At 42.5% G+C, this 23,893-nt stretch overlaps 1 protein-coding gene across 2 annotated transcripts in view; it reads right to left on the bottom strand.

Annotated features, from left to right (window-relative positions):
• Window positions 1-23,893, bottom strand: part of LOC115165064 (atrial natriuretic peptide receptor 3) — a 74,817-nt gene that overhangs the window by 19,001 nt on the left and 31,923 nt on the right. For both annotated transcript variants that reach the window (XM_029718098.1, XM_029718099.1), the window contains exons 3-4: window positions 18,306-18,481; window positions 844-979 (exon numbers count right to left, since the gene is read on the bottom strand). In XM_029718098.1, the coding sequence (XP_029573958.1) occupies window positions 844-979; window positions 18,306-18,481 (312 nt within the window). The remainder of the gene's footprint in view (window positions 1-843; window positions 980-18,305; window positions 18,482-23,893) is intronic.

The following is a 23,893-nucleotide window of genomic DNA, read 5'->3' as shown; positions in this document are numbered from 1 at the left end:
GAATTAATTAGCTACAAGAGCCCAACATTTCAAGGAAAACAGAGAGTGGAGTGGAGAAATTCCTGCACCAGGGCCAATATAACAGGAAATCCCATCTCTCCTCCCGCCGTTTGTGTTGGCAGGCCCTCCTAGAATTGTAATTTCATCCCTCCGCCTGTGTTCCCAAATTTTTTGCCATTTAAAAAAAATATTATTTCTTTTAACAAGAAAACATGACCCTGTTCTTGACAATTCCTACTGATCCAAAACATTGTTATTTAAGTGCTGGCAATGTGGCGGCTTGTCCTTTTTAACCGGTTTGTCCAGTGGACATGTCCTCTGTGACATGTGACTCCAATCTGTACTCAGTGTTGCCTCTGACTCAATCCCCCCCTTCCTATTTGACAACACATTAAATTGTAGTTTAGCTTTTCATATTCTGTTATCTTAAGGAGATATTGTGGCGCTGCAGTCCTACACACATTCTGCAAAGGAAATCTGGGGTGGGGATTTCAACATAGTTTTCTGGTAAACAGGTCTGGGGACATGTATCTCACTGTGTAAGGAATAGGGTGCCATTTGGGACACGTATCTCACTGTATAAGGAATAGGGTGCCATTTGGGATACGTATCTCACTGTGTCAGGAATAGGGTGCCATTTGGGACACGTATCTCACTGTGTCAGGAATAGGGTGCCATTTGGGACAAGTATCTCACTGTGTAAGGAATAGGGTGCCATTTGGGACACGTATCTCACTGTATAAGGAATAGGGTGCCATTTGGGACACGTATCTCACTGTATAAGGAATAGGGTGCCATTTGGGACACAGGTTTAATAATGAGCGGAGGGTTTTTGTTTTTTACCTTCAAATGTTCTGTTCCACATGCGATAGGTGATATCTGCTCCGTCCTTCTTGGTGAGGCCGTTCCTTATGGCTTCGTGCAGCGCCAGGGCGTACAGCAGCAATGCATCATGGAACCCTTCCACAAACATGTTGATCTGGACAACAGACAGGAAGATTAGAATCATAATAATACATGAAGATAGGGATGAAACTAATGAATGAATGACAGATTCATCACTTTAAAAAAAAAAAATTAACCAAAAACAGATAGTCCTTTCATACTGTTACTATATAACACGGTGTTGTCTTGCAGTAGGTCTCTGGCCTTCAAATACTTTAGAGTGATAAATGAGAAGAAAACATTGGACCCAAATGCAAAGTCTCTTAGATGAATCCGTTCCTCTTTACTCAGGTTGTCAAGGCTGCTGCCAACAACGAATTTGGCAATTTATTGAAGAAGGGATGGGGGGGGGGGAGGAAGGAGAGATGATAACAGAGGATGGTAGGGTAAGGTACAGAAGAGGCAGCCCGCCCCAGTCTGGTGATGGCAGGTGAAACACTGAATTCCAATGCATATGTAACATCTCAGAATGATGATTCAAATCAAATCTAACTTTATTTGTCACATGCGCCGAATACAACAACCTTACTGTGAAATGCTCAATAAAACAGGTGTAGACTTTACTGTGAAATGCTTACTAACAAAACTCTTAACCAACAGTGCAGTTCAAGAAGAGTTTAAGAAAATATTTACAAAAATAAAGTAAAAGATAATTAAAAGTAACCCAATAACATAACAATAACGAGGCTACATACAAGGGGTACAGGTTAGTAATATCTGTAGTAATATCTAGTATCATAGAGTTGTATAACTACTTCAGCCTGATTACTGTTTTGTGGAAACAAAATACCCACTTTCGCTTACCATATCAGTTATAATACACCACAGAAAAATCAGTCATGATTTTCTTTTCACTGGCAACTTACAACCTAAAGTACCAGAAAAATAATGACTTACTTCACATACACAGTCTCTTACTAAACAAACTATTTGGTCTATATTTGTTTTCACAACAAAAAGAAAAAGATATTGAAATGGTTTCCATTCCACTTAGACACAGTGCGTCATTGTGTGATACCCATCTCATAGCATGATCCTGTGGAAGACGTGCATGCTGCGATCTAATGGGGCACTCTCAAAGATCGGCTATGAAAAAACCAACTGACACTTACTCCTTGTGTTACTGACTTGTTGCACCCTCGACAACTACTATGATTATTATTATTTGACAATGCTGGTCATTTATGAACATTTGAACATCTAGGCCATGTGCTGTTATAATCTCCACCCGGGACACAGCCAGAACAGGACTGGCCACCCCTCATAGCCTGGTTCCTCTCTAGGTTTCTTCCTTGGTTCTGGCCTTTCTAGGGAGTTTTTCCTAGCCACCGTGCTTCTACACCTGCATTGCTTGCTGTTTGGGGTTTTAGGCTGGGTTTCTGTACAGCACTTTGAGATATCAGCTGATGTAAGAAGGGCTTTATAAATACATTTGATTTGATTTGATCAACATGTTCTACCTCGTTCGACGTGGTCTCCTCTAAACTAAGATGATTCATGGAGGAGGTTCATCTCACCTCCATTTTCCAACATAGTAATCAGTTTTCTAAAACAATGTTCGCTTTAATCAACTGTCACTACGTGTCTTTAGAAAGGAATGATGAAGATCAACCAAACATGGATGAAGGTGCCATTCAGTAATGATTAAAAAATATATATATATATATTTCACCTTTATTTAACCAGGTAGGCCAGTTGAGAACAAGTTCTCATTTACAATTGCGACCTGGCCAAGATAAAGCAAAGCAGTGCGACAAAAACAACAACACAGAGTACACATAAACAAACATACAGTCAATAACACAATAGAAAGAAAAATAGAAAAATCTATGTAAAGTGTGTGCAAATGTAGGAGAGTAGGGAGGTAGGCAATAAATAGGCCATAGAGGCGAAATAATTACAATTTAGCATTACTACTGAAGTGACAGATGTGCAGATGATGATGTGCAAGTAGAGATACTGGGTTGCAAAAGAGCAAGGGGGTAAGTAATAATATGGGGATGAGGTAGTTGGGTGGGCTATTTACAGATGGGCTGTGTACAGGTACGGTGATCGGTAAGCTGCTCTGACAGCTGATGCTTAAAGTTAGTGAGGGAGATATAAGTCTCCAGCTTCAGAGATTTTTGCAATTCGTTCCAGTCACTGGCAGCAAAGAACTGGAAGGAAAGGTGGCCAAAGGAAGTGTTGGCTTTGGGGGTGACCAGTGAAATATACCTGCTGGAGCGCGTGCTATGGTTGGGTGTTGCTATGGTGACCAGTAAACTGAGATAAGGTGGGGCTTTACCGAGCAAAGACTTATAGATGACCTGGAGCCAGTGGGTTTGGTGACGGATATGTAGCGAGGGCCAGCCGACTAGAGCATACAGGTCGCAGTGGTGGGTAGTATATGGGGCTTTTGTAACAAAACGGATGGCACTGTGATAGACTACATCCAGTTTTCTGAGTAGGGTGTTGGGGGCTATTTTGTGAATGACATCGCCAAAGTCGAGGATCGGTAGGATAGTCAGTTTTACGAGGGTATGTTTGGCAGCATGAGTGAAGGATGCTTTGTTGCGAAATAGGAAGCCGACTCTATATTTAATTTTGGATTGGAAATGCTTAATGCGAGTCTGGAAGGAGAGTTTACAGTCTAACCAGACACCTACTGTAGGTATTTGTAGTTGTCCACATATTCTAAGTCAGAACCGTCCAGAGTAGTGATGCTAGTCGGGTGGGAGGGTGCGGGCAGCAATCGGTTGAAGAGCATGCATTTAGTTTTACTAGTGTTTAAGAGCAGTTGGAGGCTACGGAAGGAGTGTTGTATGGCATTGAAGCTCGTTTGTAGGTTTGTTAGCACAGTGTCCAAAGAAGGGCCAGAAGTATACAGAATGGTGTCGTCTGCATAGAGGTGGATCAGAGAATCACCAGCAGAAAGAGCGACATCATTGATATATACAGAGAAAATAGTTGGCCCGAGAATTTAACCCTGTGGCACCTCCATAGAGACTGCCAGAGGTCCGGACAACAGGCCCTCCGATTTGACACACTGAACTCTATCAGAGAAGTAGTTGGTGAACCAGGCGAGGCAGTCATTAGAGAAACCAAGGCTATTGAGTCTGCCGATAAGAATGCGGTGATTGACAGAGTCGAAAGCCTTGGCCAGGTCGATGAATACGGCTGCACAGTACTTGTCTTTTATCGATGGCGGTTATGATATTGTTTAGGACCTTGAGCGTGGCTGAGGTGCACCTATGACCAGCTCGGAAACCAGATTGCATAGTGTAGAAGGTACGGTGGGATTCGAAATGGTCGGTGATCTGTTTGTTAACTTGGCTTTCGATGATTTTAGAAAGGCAGGGCAGGATGGATATAGGTCTATAACAGTTTGGGTCTAGAGTGTCTCCCCGTTTGAAGAGGGGGATGACCGCGGCAGCTTTCCAATCTTTAGGGGATCTCAGACAATACGAAAGAGCGGTTGAATAGGCTGGTAATAGGGGTTGCAACAATTTCAGTGAGGGTCCAGATTGAAGAAAGAGAGGGTCCAGATTGTCTAGTCCAGCTGATTTGTAGGGGTCCAGATTTTGCAGCTCTTTCAGATCATCAGCTATCTGGATTTGGTTGAAGAAGGAGCGGAGGGGAGGGAAAGTTGCTGCAGGGGGTGTTGAGATGTTGGCTGGGGTTGGGGTAGCCAGGTGGGAAGCATGGCCACCCGTAGAAAAATGCTTATTGAAATTATCTATTATCGTAGATTTATCGGTGGTGACAGTGTTTCCTATCCTCAGTGTAGTGAGCAGCTGGGAGGAGGTGCTCTTATTCTCCATGGACTTTACAGTGTCCCAAAACTTTGGGGAATTTGTGCTACAGGAAGCAAATGTCTGTTTGAAAAAGCTAGCCTTAGCTTTCCTAACTGCCTGTGTATATTGGTTCCTGACTGAAAAGTTGCATATCGCGGGGGCTATTTGATGCTAATGAAGAACGCCACAGGATGTTTTTGTGCTGGTCGAGGGCAGTCAAGTCTGGAGTGAACCAAGGGCTATATCTGTTCTTAGTTCAACATTTTTTCTCTTTCAGTAATGATGAAGATCAACCCAACATGGACGAAGGTGCCTCCTCCTCAATCCTCTTCACTAGACAATTATCTGTGTGCTGCCGATGACTGTCACTAATAACTGATACCCTAAGAGCTGTGGATACTGTTAGACTGTCACTAATAACTGCTCCATAGTGTGTTGCTCCATGTCTTCTCTATCCATCTATCCGGTACCCAATCTAAACAGGAAGTAATCTGTGCGCTGCAGAGGACTGCTGTTCAGGGGGTACACAGTACCTGCTGAGGTGATGTCTGTGTATTTACAATCACCTTCAGCAGCCTATCAGCCGCACCACAGCGGCGCGAAACAGGCTGATATAGCTAATAATACTTTTATATAATTTTTTTTTTTTACAATATATAATGTATTTTTTGGAACTCAAACTCAAGCTCATTCCTGGCAGGGGAAGAAGTCAAGAAAACAATACATGTTTTTTTTGTGGGGCATCAAGGATGTTTGGTTTAGAAGGGATACAGCTTTTGTCAAAATTGACTTTTCGTAGCAGGTTAGGAGAACTTACGCAGTAGGTTAGGACAACGGATGTAGCGGGTTAGGAGAATTAGGTTAAGGTTAGGAAAAGAATTAGAGTTAGCTAAAAATGCCCAAAATATATACTTTTCACGTCAAATTGACATAAGCTGACCCACGGAGGCTGATACTATGCCCCGAGGGCTGTGGTTTCATATCTCAGAGTCCGTTTGCTTTCTCAACGCTGACAACACAAGCAGTAGATGTACTTTCCTCCTTCCAAATATATGGCTAAATTGTTTCAATAAAGGTAAGGGAATTGCACAGTTCCAAAAATACCCACATACAGAGCTAAGATTATTATAGAATATTTTCGCAGAACAAAAATGCTGACCTGATCCGTTCTGAAGAAACATATAGGAGCCAAGGTTTCAGTCTACAGGTCACGACATCCTGCTTCCACTTAACAACGAGCACCATTAAAACCCATGTATGTTACAGAAGTTATAGAAGTAGGTACAGCAGATTGTAAGCAGAATACACACTGTTACGTAGTACATAGTACTGCTGTAGGAACTGTTACATAGTCCATAGTACTGCTGTGGGAACTGTTACATAGTTCATAGTACTGCTGTAGGAACTGTTACATAGTTCATAGTACTGCTGTAGGAACTGTTACATAGTTCATAGTAATGCTGTAGGAACTGTTACATAGTACTGCTGTAGGAACTGTTACATAGTACATAGTACTGCTGTAGGAACTGTTACATAGTACTGCTGTAGGAACTGTTACATAGTACATAGTACTGCTGTAGGAACTGTTACATAGTTCATAGTACTGCTGTAGGAACTGTTACATAGTACTGCTGTAGGAACTGTTACATAGTTCATAGTACTGCTGTAGGAACTGTTACATAGTTCATAGTACTGCTGTAGGAACTGTTACACAGTACTGCTGTAGGAACTGTTACATAGTACTGCTGTAGGAACTGTTACATAGTACTGCTGTAGGAACTGTTACATAGTACTGCTGTAGGAACTGTTACATAGTTCATAGTACTGCTGTAGGAACTGTTACATAGTAAGTCTTTTTATATTTTTAAATGTTATACTCGGCAATTCAATGAAGACACCGATTTTTTTTTTTTTATTTAACAATAAATACACATAGTTTTGAAAGCATTTTAAATATTCATAAATGTTGCATTTTGATATAAAATACAGAAATCTAAATACTCAAGCAGTGGACCTAAAAATTGTCTTGGGGTATTGCCAAACGTCCAGGCAAGTGTTATAAAGAAGTGGGTTTTTTGTTGGTTGAACTTCCCCTTTAACTTCTGAACACTGGCGAAAAGTCCCACAACATCATGCAGCCTAAAAGTAACCTAGCCTTGTCTTGTCTTAAGGATATTCTGATCCTACAGCCGTTGAACCAGAAGAGACAGTTTAATTAGTTGAAAATGTGTTCGTGATGTGAACGACCATAGGAATTCACAACACAAATACTTTTTTTAGGACGAGGCTAGAGTTGAATGGCAACTGGTCAGAATAATGGGACAACAAGGTGTTTATACGCCATTGAGGCAAAGCAGGTCTGGTCTGTTGGTCACAACCTCTACCAACCATTATCTCTCCCAACAGGACAGTGTAGATGGTGATATCTGTTGGGAACAAGGAGCCTGGAGAGCGACGAAATAGTTATCTCCCTTCCACAGTAGGTCGAGGCCGCAGCCTTCCCCTGTCCTGCAGCTTGGAGTGTCCCAAATAGCACTCTACTCTCTACATAGTGAAATACTTTTGACCAGAGTTGAATGTGTCCTAGTCCAAAGTAGTGCTCTGTAAAGGGGAGACTTGGAGTGACCATGGAGTGACCTTGGAGTGACCATGGAGTGACCATGGAGTGACCATGGAGTGACCATGGAGTGACCCAGGAGTGACCATGGAGTGACCATGGAGTGACCCAGGAGTGACCCAGGAGTGACCATGGAGTGACCATGGAGTGACCCAGGAGTGACCCAGGAGTGACCATGGAGTGACCCAGGAGTGACCATGGAGTGACCATGGAGTGACCCAGGAGTGACCATGGAGTGACCCAGGAGTGACCCAGGAGTGACCATGGAGTGACCCAGGAGTGACCCAGGAGTGACCATGGAGTGACCATGGAGTGACCATGGAGTGACCCAGGAGTGACCATGGAGTGACCCAGGAGTGACCATGGAGTGACCATGGAGTGACCCAGGAGTGACCATGGAGTGACCATGGAGTGACCATGGAGTGACCCAGGAGTGACCATGGAGTGACCATGGAGTGACCCAGGAGTGACCCAGGAGTGACCATGGAGTGACCATGGAGTGACCCTGGAGTGACCCAGGAGTGAGGAGTGACCCAGGAGTGACCCAGGAGTGACCATGGAGTGACCATGGAGTGACCCTGGAGTGACCCAGGAGTGACCATGGAGTGACCATGGAGTGACCATGGAGTGACCATGGAGTGACCCAGGAGTGACCATGGAGTGACCATGGAGTGACCCAGGAGTGACCCAGGAGTGACCATGGAGTGACCATGGAGTGACCATGGAGTGACCCTGGAGTGACCCTGGAGTGACCCAGGAGTGACCATGGAGTGACCATGGAGTGACCATGGAGTGACCATGGAGTGACCCAGGAGTGACCATGGAGTGACCCAGGAGTGACCATGGAGTGACCATGGAGTGACCATAGAGTGACCCAGGAGTGACCATGGAGTGACCATGGAGTGACCATGGAGTGACCATGGAGTGACCATGGAGTGACCCTGGAGTGACCCTGGAGTGACCATGGAGTGACCATGGAGTGACCCAGGAGTGACCCAGGAGTGACCATGGAGTGACCCAGGAGTGACCCAGGAGTGACCCAGGAGTGACCCTGCTGCACAGCCCAATCTGACAGGGCACAGAGAAACAGAGACTTTGGGCCTTTGTCTAGTTGCTCTGCACTGAATCACTGGGCCAGAATGTAGTGTGTGTGATAGTAAGAATGACTGGGTGGGTTCGTTAGTTAGTTATCTTGACCACAATACAACATCTCTGGAATACACACTTACTGGACCAATCAGCTTCCTATCAGAGATGGTCATATTCTGGAAACAGAGTTTGTGTTGTGTAGCCTCTATGGTTCTGTTGTATAGTCTGTCTATTAAAGACGTTCTATTGTATAGTCTGTCTATTAAAGAGGTTCTATTGTATAGTCTGTTAAAGAGGTTCTATTGTATAGTCTGTTAAAGAGGTTCTATTGTATAGTCTGTCTATTAAAGAGGTTCTATTGTATAGTCAGTCTATTAAAGAGGTTCTATTGTATAGTCAGTCTATTAAAGAGGTTCTGTCATATTTATTACCCCCAGCAGACTAGCCACAGTTATTACCCCCATCAGACTAGCCCCAGAAGCCAGTCTCTATGCATGCAGAGACAAAAGGAGAGTCTACATTTATCTGCTGACCAGTGAAATGTACTGGGATGTGATGTGACTCTACAGGGGGTTTCTTCAAAGAGCTGGTTCCACTCTGTTGGGCCTCAAGACAAGACAAGACCATTCACTTATTTATCGTCTCCTATTGCCTTATATTACGTGCTTGGCCATGACACTTCCTTCGTTTAAACGTTGGTTAAATATGAATTACACATAGCATTCCAAATAAATCTGACCTTTTCATAGGACGTTTTTTTTTTTTTTTACTTGTTGCTAGTTGGTAACGTAGCCCTCTGCGACATGCATATTCAAGCCAGCTATAATGCTGTGAAATCGTTTTGAAGAGAGGGCTTTGGTCGGAATGGACGAGGGCTATTCGCTTCCTCAGTCGACCGGCTTGGAGGTAGGATTAAAATCTGCTCTGACAATCTGTCTGTCAGGAATGACAACGTTTCTGTTACTACGTCTACTTTACCACTGGAGGGGCTGCTTCAAGCACAGACCTGACGCCCTGTCTCTCCGTGACACACTGTAGACATTAGAGAGACCCACAGACGCACACACATACACACGCACAAGCAACAACACAATAAGGCATGTGTACACACACACACACTGTTGCCTGCATGAAGACCTTAACAGCCTGCTTCCTGCATGAAGACCATAGCATGAAGACCATAACATGAAGACCCCAGGGAAAAAGAACATACAAATATTGAGTCGTATTAATCTACAGATGAATCATCTGACAGTAGCACTGTCTCAGAATGATCAACGGAAGGAGAATATAACGCAGCTACATCACACATGCCTTTTCAATACACTGTTAAGTCACACTTATAGTAGTGAGTCATTTAGCAGACTCTCTGATCCACTACAGTAGTGAGTCATTTAGCAGACTCTCTGATCCACTACAGTAGTGAGTCATTTAGCAGACTCTCTGATCCAGAGCCACTTACAGTAGTGAGTCATTTAACAGACTCTCTGATCCACTACAGTAGTGAGTCATTTAGCAGACTCTCTGGTCCAGAGCCACTACAGTAGTGAGTCATTTAACAGACTCTCTGATCCACTACAGTAGTGAGTCATTTAGCAGACTCTCTGATCCAGAGCCACTACAGTAGTGAGTCATTTAGCAGACTCTCTGATCCAGAGCCACTACAGTAGTGAGTCATTTAGCAGTCTCTCTGATCCAGAGCCACTACAGTAGTGAGTCATTTAGCAGACTCTCTGATCCACTACAGTAGTGAGTCATTTAGCAGACTCTCTGATCCAGAGCCACTTACAGTAGTGAGTCATTTAACAGACTCTCTGATCCAGAGCCACTTACAGTAGTGAGTCATTTAACAGACTCTCTGATCCACTACAGTAGTGAGTCATTTAGCAGACTCTCTGATCCAGAGCCACTACAGTAGTGAGTCATTTAACAGACTCTCTGATCCGGAGCCACTACAGTAGTGAGTCATTTAGCAGACTCTCTGATCCAGAGCCACTACAGTAGTGAGTCATTTAGCAGACTCTCTGATCCAGATCCACTACAGTAGGGAGTCATTTAGCAGACTCTCTGATCCAGAGCCACTACAACAGTGAGTCATTTAGCAGACTCTCTGATCCAGAGAGACTTACAATAGTGAGTGCATACATGTACTGGTCCCCGTTGGGAATCAAAAAGATTCCAGAAATGTTCCATACGCACAAAAAGCTTATTTCTCTCAAATGTTGTGCACTAATTTGTTTCCATCCCTGTTAGTGAGCATTTCTCCTTTACCAAAAGAATCCAATCCACCTGACAGGTGTGGCATATCAAGGAGCTGATTAAGCAGCATGATCATTACACAGGTGCACCTTGTGCTGGGGGACAATAAAAGGCCACTCTAAAATGTGCAGTTTTGTCACAGAACACAATGCCACCGATGTCTCATATTTTGAGAGAGTGTGCAATTGCCATGCTGACTGCAGGAATGTCCACCAGAGCTGTTGCCAGAGAATTGAATGTTAATTTCTCTACCATAAAACATTGTTTTAGAGAATCTGGCAGTATGTCCAACCGGTCTCACAATCTTTGACCATGTGTATGACGTCGTGTGGGCGAGCGGTTTGCTGATGTCAACGTTGTGAACAGAGGGCCCCATGGTGGAGGTGGGGTTATGGTATGGGCCCCATGGTGGAGGTGGGGTTATGGTATGGGCCCCATGGTGGAGGTGGGGTTATGGTATGGGCCCCATGGTGGAGGTGGGGTTATGGTATGGGCCCCATAGTGGAGGTGGGGTTATGTTATGGGCCCCATGGTGGAGGTGGGGTTATGTTATGGGGGTGGAGGTGGGGTTATGGTATGGGCCCCATAGTGGAGGTGGGGTTATGTTATGGGCAGACATAAGCTACGGACAATGAACACAATTGCATTGTATCAATGGCTATTTGAATGCACAGAGATACTGGGATGATGAGATCCTGAGGCCCATTGTCATGCCTTTCATCCACCACCATCACCTCATGTTTCAGCATGATAATGCACTGCCCCATGTCAACAAGGATCTGTACACAATTCCTGGACACTGAAAATGTCCCAGTTCTTCCATGGCCTGCATACTCACCAGACATGTCACCCATTGTGCATGTTTGGGATGCTCTGGATCGACAGCCTGTTCCAGTTCCCACCAATATCCAGAAACGTCGCACAGCCATTGAAGAGGAGTGGGGCAACATTCCACAGGCCACAATCAGCAGCCTGCATATCTGTATTCCCAGTCATGCGAAATCCATGGATTAGGGCCTTATGAATTTATTTACTGATGTCCTTATATGAACTGAAACTCAGTAAAATCGTTGAAATTGTTGCAACAAAAAAGAAAATGAAGACAAAACTGTAAAATATTATCCTAAATATAAACCATCAACTTGAGGGTTTCCAAATTACACATCCTTCCTATCTTTTTATTTAACAGAGTTCTATTTATTTTACTACGTCAGTATGTCGTTTTGGCGTCAAACAGGTGGCAGTTGTGAAAAAAAGTGAAGACCACAAGAGTTGTAGAGGTAATTGAAAATTATGCCATCGTTCATTAAATGCTTCTTTTATTAATTAGCCAATTTCCACTGGAACAGAATGGTCTATCTACTATAAACTCAATATGTACTAAAAACAATATCGTTTTTTTACAAGTTTGAGTATAAATTACCAAAGTTAATGTGTTTGGAGGTGTTGGTCAGGGCTGAATGTGTTTGGAGCTGTTGGTCAGGGCTGAATGTGTTTGGAGGTGTTGGTCAGGGCTGAATGTGTTTGGAGCTGTTGGTCAGGGCTGAATGTGTTTGGAGGTGTTGGTCAGGGCTGAATGTGTTTGGAGCTGTTGGTCAGGGCTGAATGTGTTTGGAGCTGTTGGTCAGGGCTGAATGTGTTTGGAGGTGTTGGTCAGGGCTGAATGTGTTTGGAGCTGTTGGTCAGGGCTGAATGTGTTTGGAGGTGTTGGTCAGGGCTGAATGTGTTTGGAGCTGTTGGTCAGGGCTGAATGTGTTTGGAGGTGTTGGTCAGGGCTGAATGTGTTTGGAGCTGTTGGTCAGGGCTGAATGTGTTTGGAGCTGTTGGTCAGGGCTGAATGTGTTTGGAGGCGTTGGTCAGGGCTGAATGTGTTTGGAGGCGTTGGTCAGGGCTGAATGTGTTTGGAGCTGTTGGTCAGGGCTGAATGTGTTTGGAGCTGTTGGTCAGGGCTGAATGTGTTTGGAGCTGTTGGTCAGGGCTGAATGTGTTTGGAGGTGTTGGTCAGGGCTGAATGTGTTTGGAGGTGTTGGTCAGGGCTGAATGTGTTTGGAGCTGTTGGTCAGGGCTGAATGTGTTTGGAGCTGTTGGTCAGGGCTGAATGTGTTTGGAGGTGTTGGTCAGGGCTGAATGTGTTTGGAGGTGTTGAAAAGCATCAGTCTGTTCTGGACGTTCAGGGCATGTTCTTGTTTTGATTCCTGACACAAATCAAATGATTCAGGCTTGGTCCTTTTACCAACGTACTGTGTGTCATGTTAGTGAATGTAATAACAGAGCTCTAACGCAACATATCCACCTACTGGTTGGGATTGGATAGAAATATTGGGGATATGACCATCCACTGATCTCTATATCTCTCTCTCTCTCTCTCTCTCTCTCTCTCTCTCTCTCTCTCTCTCTCTCGCTCTCTCTCTTGCTCTCCCCCTCTCTGTTCTCTCTGCTCTCTTTTTTGGCATTGGAAACATATGTTTACATTGCCAAAGCAAGTATATTTGTCTATATACAATGTTGTGACGATGTGCAAATAGTTAAAGTATGAAAGGGAAAATAAATATGGGTTGTATTTACAATGGTGTTTGTTCTTCACTTGTTGCCCTTTTCTTGTGGCAACAGGTCACACATCTTGCTGCTGTGATGGAACACTGTGGTATTTCACCCAGTAGATATGGGAGTTTATCAAAATTGGGTTTGTTTTTGAATTCTTTGTGTATCTGTGTAATCTGAGGGAAATATGTGTCTCTAATATGGTCATACATTTGGCAGGAAGTTAGGAAGTGCAGCTGTTTCCACCTCATTTTGTGGGCAGTGTGCACATAGCATGTCTTCTCTTGAAAGCCATGTCTGCCTACGGTGGCCTTTCTCAATAGCAAGGCTATGCTCACTGAGTCTGTACATAGTCAAAGCTTTCCTTAAGTTTTGGTCAGTCACAGTGGTCAGGTATTCTGCCACTGTGTACTCTCTGTTTAGGGACAAATAGCATTCTAGTTTGCTCTGTTTTTTTGTTAATTCTTTCCATTGTGTCAAGTAATTATCTTTTTGTTTTCTCATGATTTGGTTGGGTCTAAATGTGTTGCTGTCCTGGGGCTCTGTGTGGTCTGGTTGTGTTGCTGTCCTGGGGCTCTGTGGGGTCTGGTTGTGTTGCTGTCCTGGGGCTCTGTGGTGTCTGGTTGTGTTGCTGTCCTGGGGCTCTGTGGGGTCTGGTTGTGTTGCTGTCCTGGGGCTCTGTGGGGTCTGGTTGTGTTGCTGTCCTGGGGCTCTGTGGGGTCTGGTTGTGTTTGTGAACAGAGCCCCAAGATCAGGACGGTTGTTGCAGACTGTTCTAGTGCCTTCTCCAATTTGTTGATATATACAGTTGAAGTCAGAAGTTTACATACACATTAGCCAAATACATTTAAACTCTGATTTTCACAATTCCTGACATTTAAGCCAAGTAAAAATTCCTTGTTTTAGGTCCGTTAGGATCACCACTTTATTTTAAGAATGTGAAATGTCAGAATAATAGTAGAGAGAATGATTTATTTCAGCTTTTGTTTCTTTCATCACATTTCCAGTGGGTTAGAAGTTTGCATACACTCAATTAGTATTTGGTAGCATTGCCTTTAAATTGTTTAACTTGGGTCAAACGTTTCGGGTAGCCTTCCACAAGCTTCCCACAGTAAGTTGGGTGAATTTTGGCCCATTCCTCCTGACAGAGCTGGAGTAACTGAGTCAGGTTTGTAGGCCTCCTTGCTCGCACACACTTTCAGTTCTGCCCACACATTTTCTATAGGATTGAGGTCAGGGCTTTGCGATGGCCACTCCAATACCTTGACTTTGTTGTCCTTAAGCCATTTTGCCACAACTTTGGAAGTATGCTTGGGGTCATTGTCCATTTAGAAGACCCATTTGCGACCAAGATTTAACTTCCTGACTGATGTCTTGAGATGTTGCTTCAATATATCCACGTAATTTTCCGTCCTCATGATGCCATCTATTTTGTGAAGTGCACCAGTCCCTCCTGCAGCAAAGCACCCCCACAACATGATGCTGCCACCCCCGTGCTTCACAGTTGGGATGGTGTTCTTCGGCTTGCAAGCCTCCCCCTTTTTCCTCAAAATATAACGATGGTCATTATGGCCAAACAGTTCTATTTTTGTTTCATCAGACCAGAGGACATTTCTCCAAAAAGTACGATCTTTGTCCCCATGTGCAGTTGCAAACCGTAGTCTGGCTTTTTTTATGGTGGTTGTGGAGCAGTGGCTTCTCCTTGCTGAGCGGTCTTTCAGGTGATGTCGATATAGGACTCGTTTTACTGTGGATATAGATACTTTTGTACCTGTTTCCTCTAGTATCTTCACAAGGTCCTTTGCTGTTGTTCTGGGATTGATTTGCACTTTTCGCACCAAAGTACGTTCATCTCTAGGAGACAGAACGCATTTCCTTCCTGAGCGGTATGACGGCTGCGTGGTCCCATGGTGTTTATACTCGCGTACTATTGTTTGTACAGATGAACGTGGTACCTTCAGGCGTTTGGAAATTGCTCCCAAGGATGAACCAGACTTGTGGAGGTCTCCAATTTTTTTCTGGGGTCTTGGCTGATTTATTTTGATTTTCCCATGATGTCAAGCAAAGAGGCACTGAGTTTGAAGGTAGGCCTTGAAATACATCCACAGGTACACCTCCAATTGACTTAAATTATGTCAATTAGCCTATCAGAAGCTTCTAAAGCCATGACATCATTATCTGGAATTTTCCAAGCTGTTTAAAGGCACAGTCAACTTAGTGTATGTAAACTTCTGACCCACTGGAATTGTGATACAGTGAATTATAATTGAAATAATCTGTCTGTAAACAATTGTTGGAAAAATTACTTGTCTCATCCACAAAGTAGATGTCCTAACCGACTTGCCAAAACTATAGTTTCTTAACAAGAATTTTGTAGAGTGGTTGAAAAACTAGTTTTAATGACTCCAACCTAAGTGTATGTAAACTTCTGACTTCAACTGTATGTTAAAGAAGGTGGGGCTTAAGCTGCATCCCTGTCTCAACCCACGGCTCATGTGAAAAGAAATCTTTCTCTCCCTCTCTCCCTCTTTCCCTCCTCCTTGCAGAAGCTGAACGGCTTGTTGACAATGAAGTCTCTTGTGATGGTTGAGGCTGGTTGAGGTTGGTTGTGGCTGGCGTGTCCAATTTACATATATTCTGACGAGCAGCCTCGGAATTAGCGGTGCCGAGTTCCCCCGGTGAATAACGCCTCCTTTCTCCCTCCCAGACATCCCCCTGACCCTCTCCTTCATAGTGAAAGAACTTCACATTACCTCAGCGTGGGGCACCAGCTAACTAGCTAACAACTGGTCCAACCTGGCGAAGAGAGTTTAGTGTGTTACGTTTATATTTCAGTAAAGGGAATCCTAAAGTACATGGGGAGTAGGGATTGGTACTGCTCAAATATGACCCTATCGTCTCCCCCGTATCGTCTCCCTCTACCCCCCCTAATGCTCCCCTCTACCCCCCTAATGCTCCCCTCTACCCCCCTAATGCTCCCCTCTACCCCCCCTAATGCTCCCCTCTATCCCCCCTAATGCTCCCCTCTATCCCCCCTAATGCTCCCCTCTACCCCCCTAATGCTCCCCTCTACCCCCCTAATGCTCCCCTCTATCCCCCCTAATGCTCCCCTCTATCCCCCCTAATGCTCCCCTCTACCCCCCTAATGCTCCCCTCTACCCCGCCTAATGCTCCCCTCTACCCCCCTAATGCTCCCCTCTACCCCCCCTAATGCTCCCCTCTATCCCCCCTAATGCTCCCCTCTATCCCCCCTAATGCTCCCCTCTACCCCCCCTAATGCTCCCCTCTACCCCCCCTAATGCTCCCCTCTACCCCCCTAATGCTCCCCTCTACCCCCCCAATGCTCCCCTCTACCCCGCCTAATGCTCCCCTCTACTCCCTAATGCTCCCCTCTACCCCCCTAATGCTCCCCTCTACCCCCCTAATGCTCCCCTCTACCCCCCCTAATGCTCCCCTCTACCCCCCCTAATGCTCCCCTCTACCCCCCCTAATGCTCCCCTCTACCCCCCTTAATGCTCCCCTCTACCCCCCCTAATGCTCCCCTCTACCCCCCCTAATGCTCCCCTCTACCCCCCCTAATGCTCCCCTCTACCCCGCCTAATGCTCCCCTCTATCCCGCCTAATGCTCCCCTCTACCCCCCTAATGCTCCCCTCTACCCCCCTAATGCTCCCCTCTACCCCCCCTAATGCTCCCCTCTACCCCCCCTGATGCTCCCCTCTACCCCGCCTAATGCTCCCCTCTACCCCCCCTGATGCTCCCCTCTACCCCGCCTAATGCTCCCCTCTACCCTGCCTAATGCTCCCCTCTACCCCTCTGCTCCCCTCATCCTCTCTGGGGACAGCCGAAGAACCCTTTTGGAATCCTTTTCTAAGAGCATATGGCCCAATCCGTTATGTAATTGTTTACCTTGACTCAACTCAGCACTGTGTTTACAGACTAACTGGAGAGGCTTCCCAGCCGCTGGGTCTAGCATAGCACAGACATGTAGTACACACACACACACACACACACACACACACACACACACACACACACACACACACACACACACACACACACACACACACACACCTCCCCCCAGCCGCTGTAGTACACACACACACAGTTGTGTTGTGACAAGGTAGGGTTGGTATAAAGAAGATAGTCCTATGCTAAAATACAGAGTCCATATTATGGCAAGAACAGCTCAAATAAGCAAAGAGAAATGACAGTCCATCATTACTTTAAGACATGAAGGCCAGTCAATACGGGAAACTTCAAGAACTTTTAAAGTTTCTTCTAGTACAGTTGCAAGAAAACATCAAGCGCTATGATGAAACTGGCTCTCATGAGGACCACCACAGGAAAGGAAGACCCAGAGTTACCTCTGCTGCAGAGGATACGTTCATTGGGGTTACCAGCCTCAGAAATAGCAGTCCAAATAAATGCTTCACAGAGTTCAAGTAACTGACACCTCAACATCAACTGTTCAGAGGAGACTGTGTGAATTAGGCCTTCATGGTCAAATTGCTGCAAAGAAACCACTACTAAAGGACACCAATAAGAAGAACAGACTTGCTTGGGCCAAGAAACACGAGCAATGGACATTAGACTGGTGGAAATCTGTCCTTTGGTCTGATGAGTCCAGATTTGAGATTTTTGGTTCCAACTGCCGTTTCTTTGTGAGACGCTGTGTGGGTGAACGGATTATCTCCGAATGTGTATTTCCCACCGTGAAGCATGGAGGAGGAGGTGTTATGGTGTGGGGGTGCTTTGCTAGTGACACCATCTATGATTTATTTAGAATTCAAGGCACACTTAACCAGCATGGCTACCACAGGATGTCGGTTCTAAGGGACTACGGTCTATGGTGCCAGACCTACTGTATGTACACTAAGAGTTTAGGGTGTAGGGTGCCAAACCTACTGTACGTACACTAAGAGTTTAGGGTGTAGGGTGCCAGACCTACTGTACGTACACTAAGAGTTTAGGGTGTAGGGTGCCAGACCTACTGTACGTACACTAAGAGTTTAGGGTGTAGGGTCTAAGAGACTACAGTCTATGGTGCCAGACCAGAGTTTAGGATGCCAGACGTACTTACATTGTCACAGTCGTCACAGTCCAGTAGTCCAGCCTTCTGAATGGACCTCTTGACCTCCAGGGAGAAGTTCTCAAACTCCGGTTTGACCGTCCGGAGCAGCGTGACCGTGTTGAGGGCAGAGTACGCCTGTCGCGCCTCACTGTCGTACCTATCCCCTCGCTTCCAGGAGCCGTTGCCTAGGAAACCATACGAGGGAGAGATGAAAAAAAAAGAGGTGACATTTTTGACATGTTGAAAAGTTTCTGTCTATTACCATGTAGGGCAGCCCTGGGCATGGAGATGTGCATAGTGGGAAGGCCTTTATTCCGGCCAAGCATTAAAACATGGTGTGCAGGCCTTTATTCCGGCCAAGCATTAAAACATGGCCAAGCATTAAAACATGGCCAAGCATTAAAACATGGCCAAGCATTAAAACATGGTATGCAGGCCTTTATTCCAGCCAAGCATTACAACATGGCCAAGCATTAAAACATGGTGTGCAGGCCTTTATTCCAGCCAAGCATTAAAACATGGTGTGCAGGCCTTTATTCCAGCCAAGCATTACAACATGGCCAAGCATTAAAACATGGTGTGCAGGCCTTTATTCCAGCCAAGCATTAAAACATGGTGTGCAGGCCTTTACTCCTGCCAAGCATTAAAACATGGGGTTCTATTTTAACAAACCTAACGCAGAGTAACTCTAAGCATTAAAACATCGGGTTCTATTATAACAAACCTAACGAGTAAATCTAAGCATTAAAACATGGGGTTCTATTATAACAAACCTAACAATAGTGAATTTAAACATTAAAACATGGGGTTCTATTATAACAAACCTAACGAGTAAATCTAAGCATTAAAACATGGGGTTCTATTATAACAAACCTAATGAGTAAATCTAAGCATTAAAACATGGGGTTCTATTATAACAAACGTAACAATAGTGAATCTAAGCATTAAAACATGGGGTTCTATTATAACAAACCTAACAATAGTAAATCTAAGCATTAAAACATGGGGTTCTATTATAACAAACCTAATGAGTAAATCTAAGCATTAAAACATGGGGTTCTATTATAACAAACGTAACAATAGTGAATCTAAGCATTAAAACATGGGGTTCTATTATAACAAACCTAACAATAGTAAATCTAAGCATTAAAACATGGGGTTCTATTTTAACAAACCTAACGCAGAGTAAATCTAAGCATTAAAACATGGGGTTCTATTTTAACAAACCTAACGCAGAGTAAATCTAAGCATTAAAACATGGGGTTCTATTATAACAAACCTAACGCAGAGTAAATCTAAGCATTAAAACATGGTGTTCTATTTTAACAAACCTAACGCAGAGTAAATCTAAGCATTAAAACATGGGGTTCTATTTTAACAAACCTAACGAGTAAATCTAAGCATTAAAACATGGGGTTCTATTATAACAAACCTAACGCAGAGTAAATCTAAGCATTAAAACATGGGGTTCTATTATAACAAACGTAACAATAGTAAATCTAAGCATTAAAACATGGGGTTCTATTTTAACAAACCTAACAATAGTGAATCTAAGCATTAAAACATGGGGTTCTATTATAACAAACCTGACAATAGTAAATCTAAGCATTAAAACATGGGGTTCTATTTTAACAAACCTAACGCAGAGTAAATCTAAGCATTAAAACATGGGGTTCTATTATAACAAACGTAACAATAGTAAATCTAAGCATTAAAACATGGGGTTCTATTTTAACAAACCTAACAATAGTGAATCTAAGCATTAAAACATGGGGTTCTATTTTAACAAACCTAACGCAGAGTAAATCTAAGCATTAAAACATGGGGTTCTATTATAACAAACGTAACAATAGTGAATCTAAGCATTAAAACATGGGGTTCTATTTTAACAAACCTAACGCAGAGTAAATCTAAGCATTAAAACATGGGGTTCTATTATAACAAACGTAACAATAGTAAATCTAAGCATTAAAACATGGGGTTCTATTATAACAAACCTAACAATAGTGAATCTAAGCATTAAAACATGGGGTTCTATAATAACAAACCTAACGCAAAGTAAATCTAAACATTAAAACATGGGGTTCTATTATAACAAACGTAACAATAGTGAATCTAAGCATTAAAACATGGGGTTCTATTATAACAAACCTAACGCAGAGTAACTCTAAGCATTAAAACATCGGGTTCTATTATAACAAACCTAACGAGTAAATCTAAGCATTAAAACATGGGGTTCTATTATAACAAACCTAACAATAGTGAATTTAAACATTAAAACATGGGGTTCTATTATAACAAACCTAACGAGTAAATCTAAGCATTAAAACATGGGGTTCTATTATAACAAACCTAATGAGTAAATCTAAGCATTAAAACATGGGGTTCTATTATAACAAACGTAACAATAGTGAATCTAAGCATTAAAACATGGGGTTCTATTATAACAAACCTAACAATAGTAAATCTAAGCATTAAAACATGGGGTTCTATTATAACAAACCTAATGAGTAAATCTAAGCATTAAAACATGGGGTTCTATTATAACAAACGTAACAATAGTGAATCTAAGCATTAAAACATGGGGTTCTATTATAACAAACCTAACAATAGTAAATCTAAGCATTAAAACATGGGGTTCTATTTTAACAAACCTAACGCAGAGTAAATCTAAGCATTAAAACATGGGGTTCTATTTTAACAAACCTAACGCAGAGTAAATCTAAGCATTAAAACATGGGGTTCTATTATAACAAACCTAACGCAGAGTAAATCTAAGCATTAAAACATGGTGTTCTATTTTAACAAACCTAACGCAGAGTAAATCTAAGCATTAAAACATGGGGTTCTATTTTAACAAACCTAACGAGTAAATCTAAGCATTAAAACATGGGGTTCTATTATAACAAACCTAACGCAGAGTAAATCTAAGCATTAAAACATGGGGTTCTATTATAACAAACGTAACAATAGTAAATCTAAGCATTAAAACATGGGGTTCTATTTTAACAAACCTAACAATAGTGAATCTAAGCATTAAAACATGGGGTTCTATTATAACAAACCTGTAATAGTAAATCTAAGCATTAAAACATGGGGTTCTATTTTAACAAACCTAACGCAGAGTAAATCTAAGCATTAAAACATGGGGTTCTATTATAACAAACGTAACAATAGTAAATCTAAGCATTAAAACATGGGGTTCTATTTTAACAAACCTAACAATAGTGAATCTAAGCATTAAAACATGGGGTTCTATTTTAACAAACCTAACGCAGAGTAAATCTAAGCATTAAAACATGGGGTTCTATTATAACAAACGTAACAATAGTGAATCTAAGCATTAAAACATGGGGTTCTATTTTAACAAACCTAACGCAGAGTAAATCTAAGCATTAAAACATGGGGTTCTATTATAACAAACGTAACAATAGTAAATCTAAGCATTAAAACATGGGGTTCTATTATAACAAACCTAACAATAGTGAATCTAAGCATTAAAACATGGGGTTCTATTATAACAAACCTAACGCAAAGTAAATCTAAACATTAAAACATGGGGTTCTATTATAACAAACGTAACAATAGTGAATCTAAGCATTAAAACATGGGGTTCTATTATAACAAACCTAACGCAGAGTAAATCTAAGCATTAAAACATGGGGTTCTATTATAACAAACCTAACAATAGTAAATCTAAGCATTAAAACATGGGGTTCTATTTTAACAAACCTAACGCAGAGTAAATCTAAGCATTAAAACATGGGGTTCTATTATAACAAACGTAACAATAGTAAATCTAAGCATTAAAACATGGGGTTCTATTATAACAAACCTAACGCAGAGTAAATCTAAGCATTAAAACATGGGGTTCTATTTTAACAAACCTAACGCAGAGTAAATCTAAGCATTAAAACATGGGGTTCTATTTTAACAAACCTCACGCAGAGTAAATAAATCTAAGCATTAAAACATGGGATTCTATTATTTAATGCACAATTCTATTATTCTATTATTTAATTCTATTCTATGATTCTATTATTTAATATAACAATAGTAAATCTAAGCATTAAAACATGGGGTTCTATTATAACAAACCTAACGCAGAGTAAATCTAAGCATTAAAACATGGGGTTCTATTATAACAAACCTCACGCAGAGTAAATCTAAGCATTAAAACATGGGGTTCTATTATAACAAACCTAACAATAGTGAATCTAAGCATTAAAACATGGGGTTCTATTATAACAAACCTAACGAGTAAATCTAAGCATTAAAACATGGGGTTCTATTATAACAAACCTAACGAGTAAATCTAAGCATTAAAACATGGGGTTCTATTATAACAAACGTAACAATAGTGAATCTAAGCATTAAAACATGGGTTTCTATTTTAACAAACCTAACAATAGTGAATCTAAGCATTAAAACATGGGGTTCTATTATAACAAACCTAACAATAGTAAATCTAAGCTCAGGCAGTAACGCTATGGGTTCAGCAGTGTGTCAGATATATTGTTGCTATTTTCACTATAACAGTTATCGGCCCACTTGCTGGCGTTGGAGCGAAAGGGCTGGGTTCTGATAAATAAACAAGTTGTGGGTGTGTCGAGGCTTGGCCCCTCACTGGCCAATCAGAAGGAGCTCCAAGGTGAAATATGTGGCTGTTTCATGTAATTTATTGCCTTGGAATCAATTCCAATTCCAATGTTAGTTTGTTAAATGGCTTACAGAAACTAAATAACAAAATGTATCCCATCTTTGCTAAACACCTTAACTTGAACCCATTCACAGTCCACATTGTTCTAAGTAATTATATGTCTTCAATAGCATCCACACTGGTATAGGGGCTCCTACTGTAAATACAGTATGTAGTGTTCATAGCATCCACACTGGTATAGGGGCTCCTACTGTAAATACAGTATGTAGTGTTCATAGCATCCACACTGGTATAGGGGCTCCTACTGTAAATACAGTATGTAGTGTACATAGCATCCACACTGGTATAGGGGCTCCTACTGTAAATACAGTATGTAGTGTTCATAGCATCCACACTGGTATAGGGGCTCCTACTGTAAATACAGTATGTAGTGTACATAGCATCCACACTGGTATAGGGGCTCCTACTGTAAATACAGTATGTAGTGTACATAGCATCCACACTGGTATAAGGGCTCCTACTGTAAATACAGTATGTAGTGTACATAGCATTCACACTGGTATAGGGGCTCCTACTGTAAATACAGTATGTAGTGTACATAGCATCCACACTGGTATAGGGGCTCCTACTGTAAATACAGTATGTAGTGTACATAGCATCCACACTGGTATAGGGGCTCCTACTGTAAATACAGTATGTAGTGTACATAGCATCCACACTGGTATTGGGGATCCTACTGTAAATACAGTATGTAGTGTTCATAGCATTCACACTTTTATAGGGGCGCCTACTGTAAATACAGTATGTAGTGTACATAGCATCCACACTTGTATAGGGGCTAGGTCTACTGTAAATACAGTATGTAGTGTACATAGCATCCACACTGGTGTAGGAGCTAGGTCTACTGTAAATACAGTATGTAGTGTTCATAGCATTC

The sequence above is a fragment of the Salmo trutta genome, chromosome 27, assembly GCF_901001165.1.
Source record: "Salmo trutta chromosome 27, fSalTru1.1, whole genome shotgun sequence".
In the NCBI taxonomy this organism is placed as follows: domain Eukaryota; kingdom Metazoa; phylum Chordata; class Actinopteri; order Salmoniformes; family Salmonidae; genus Salmo; species Salmo trutta.
Note: the sequence above shows the minus strand (reverse complement) of the source record. Positions and strands in the feature narration are given on the sequence as shown.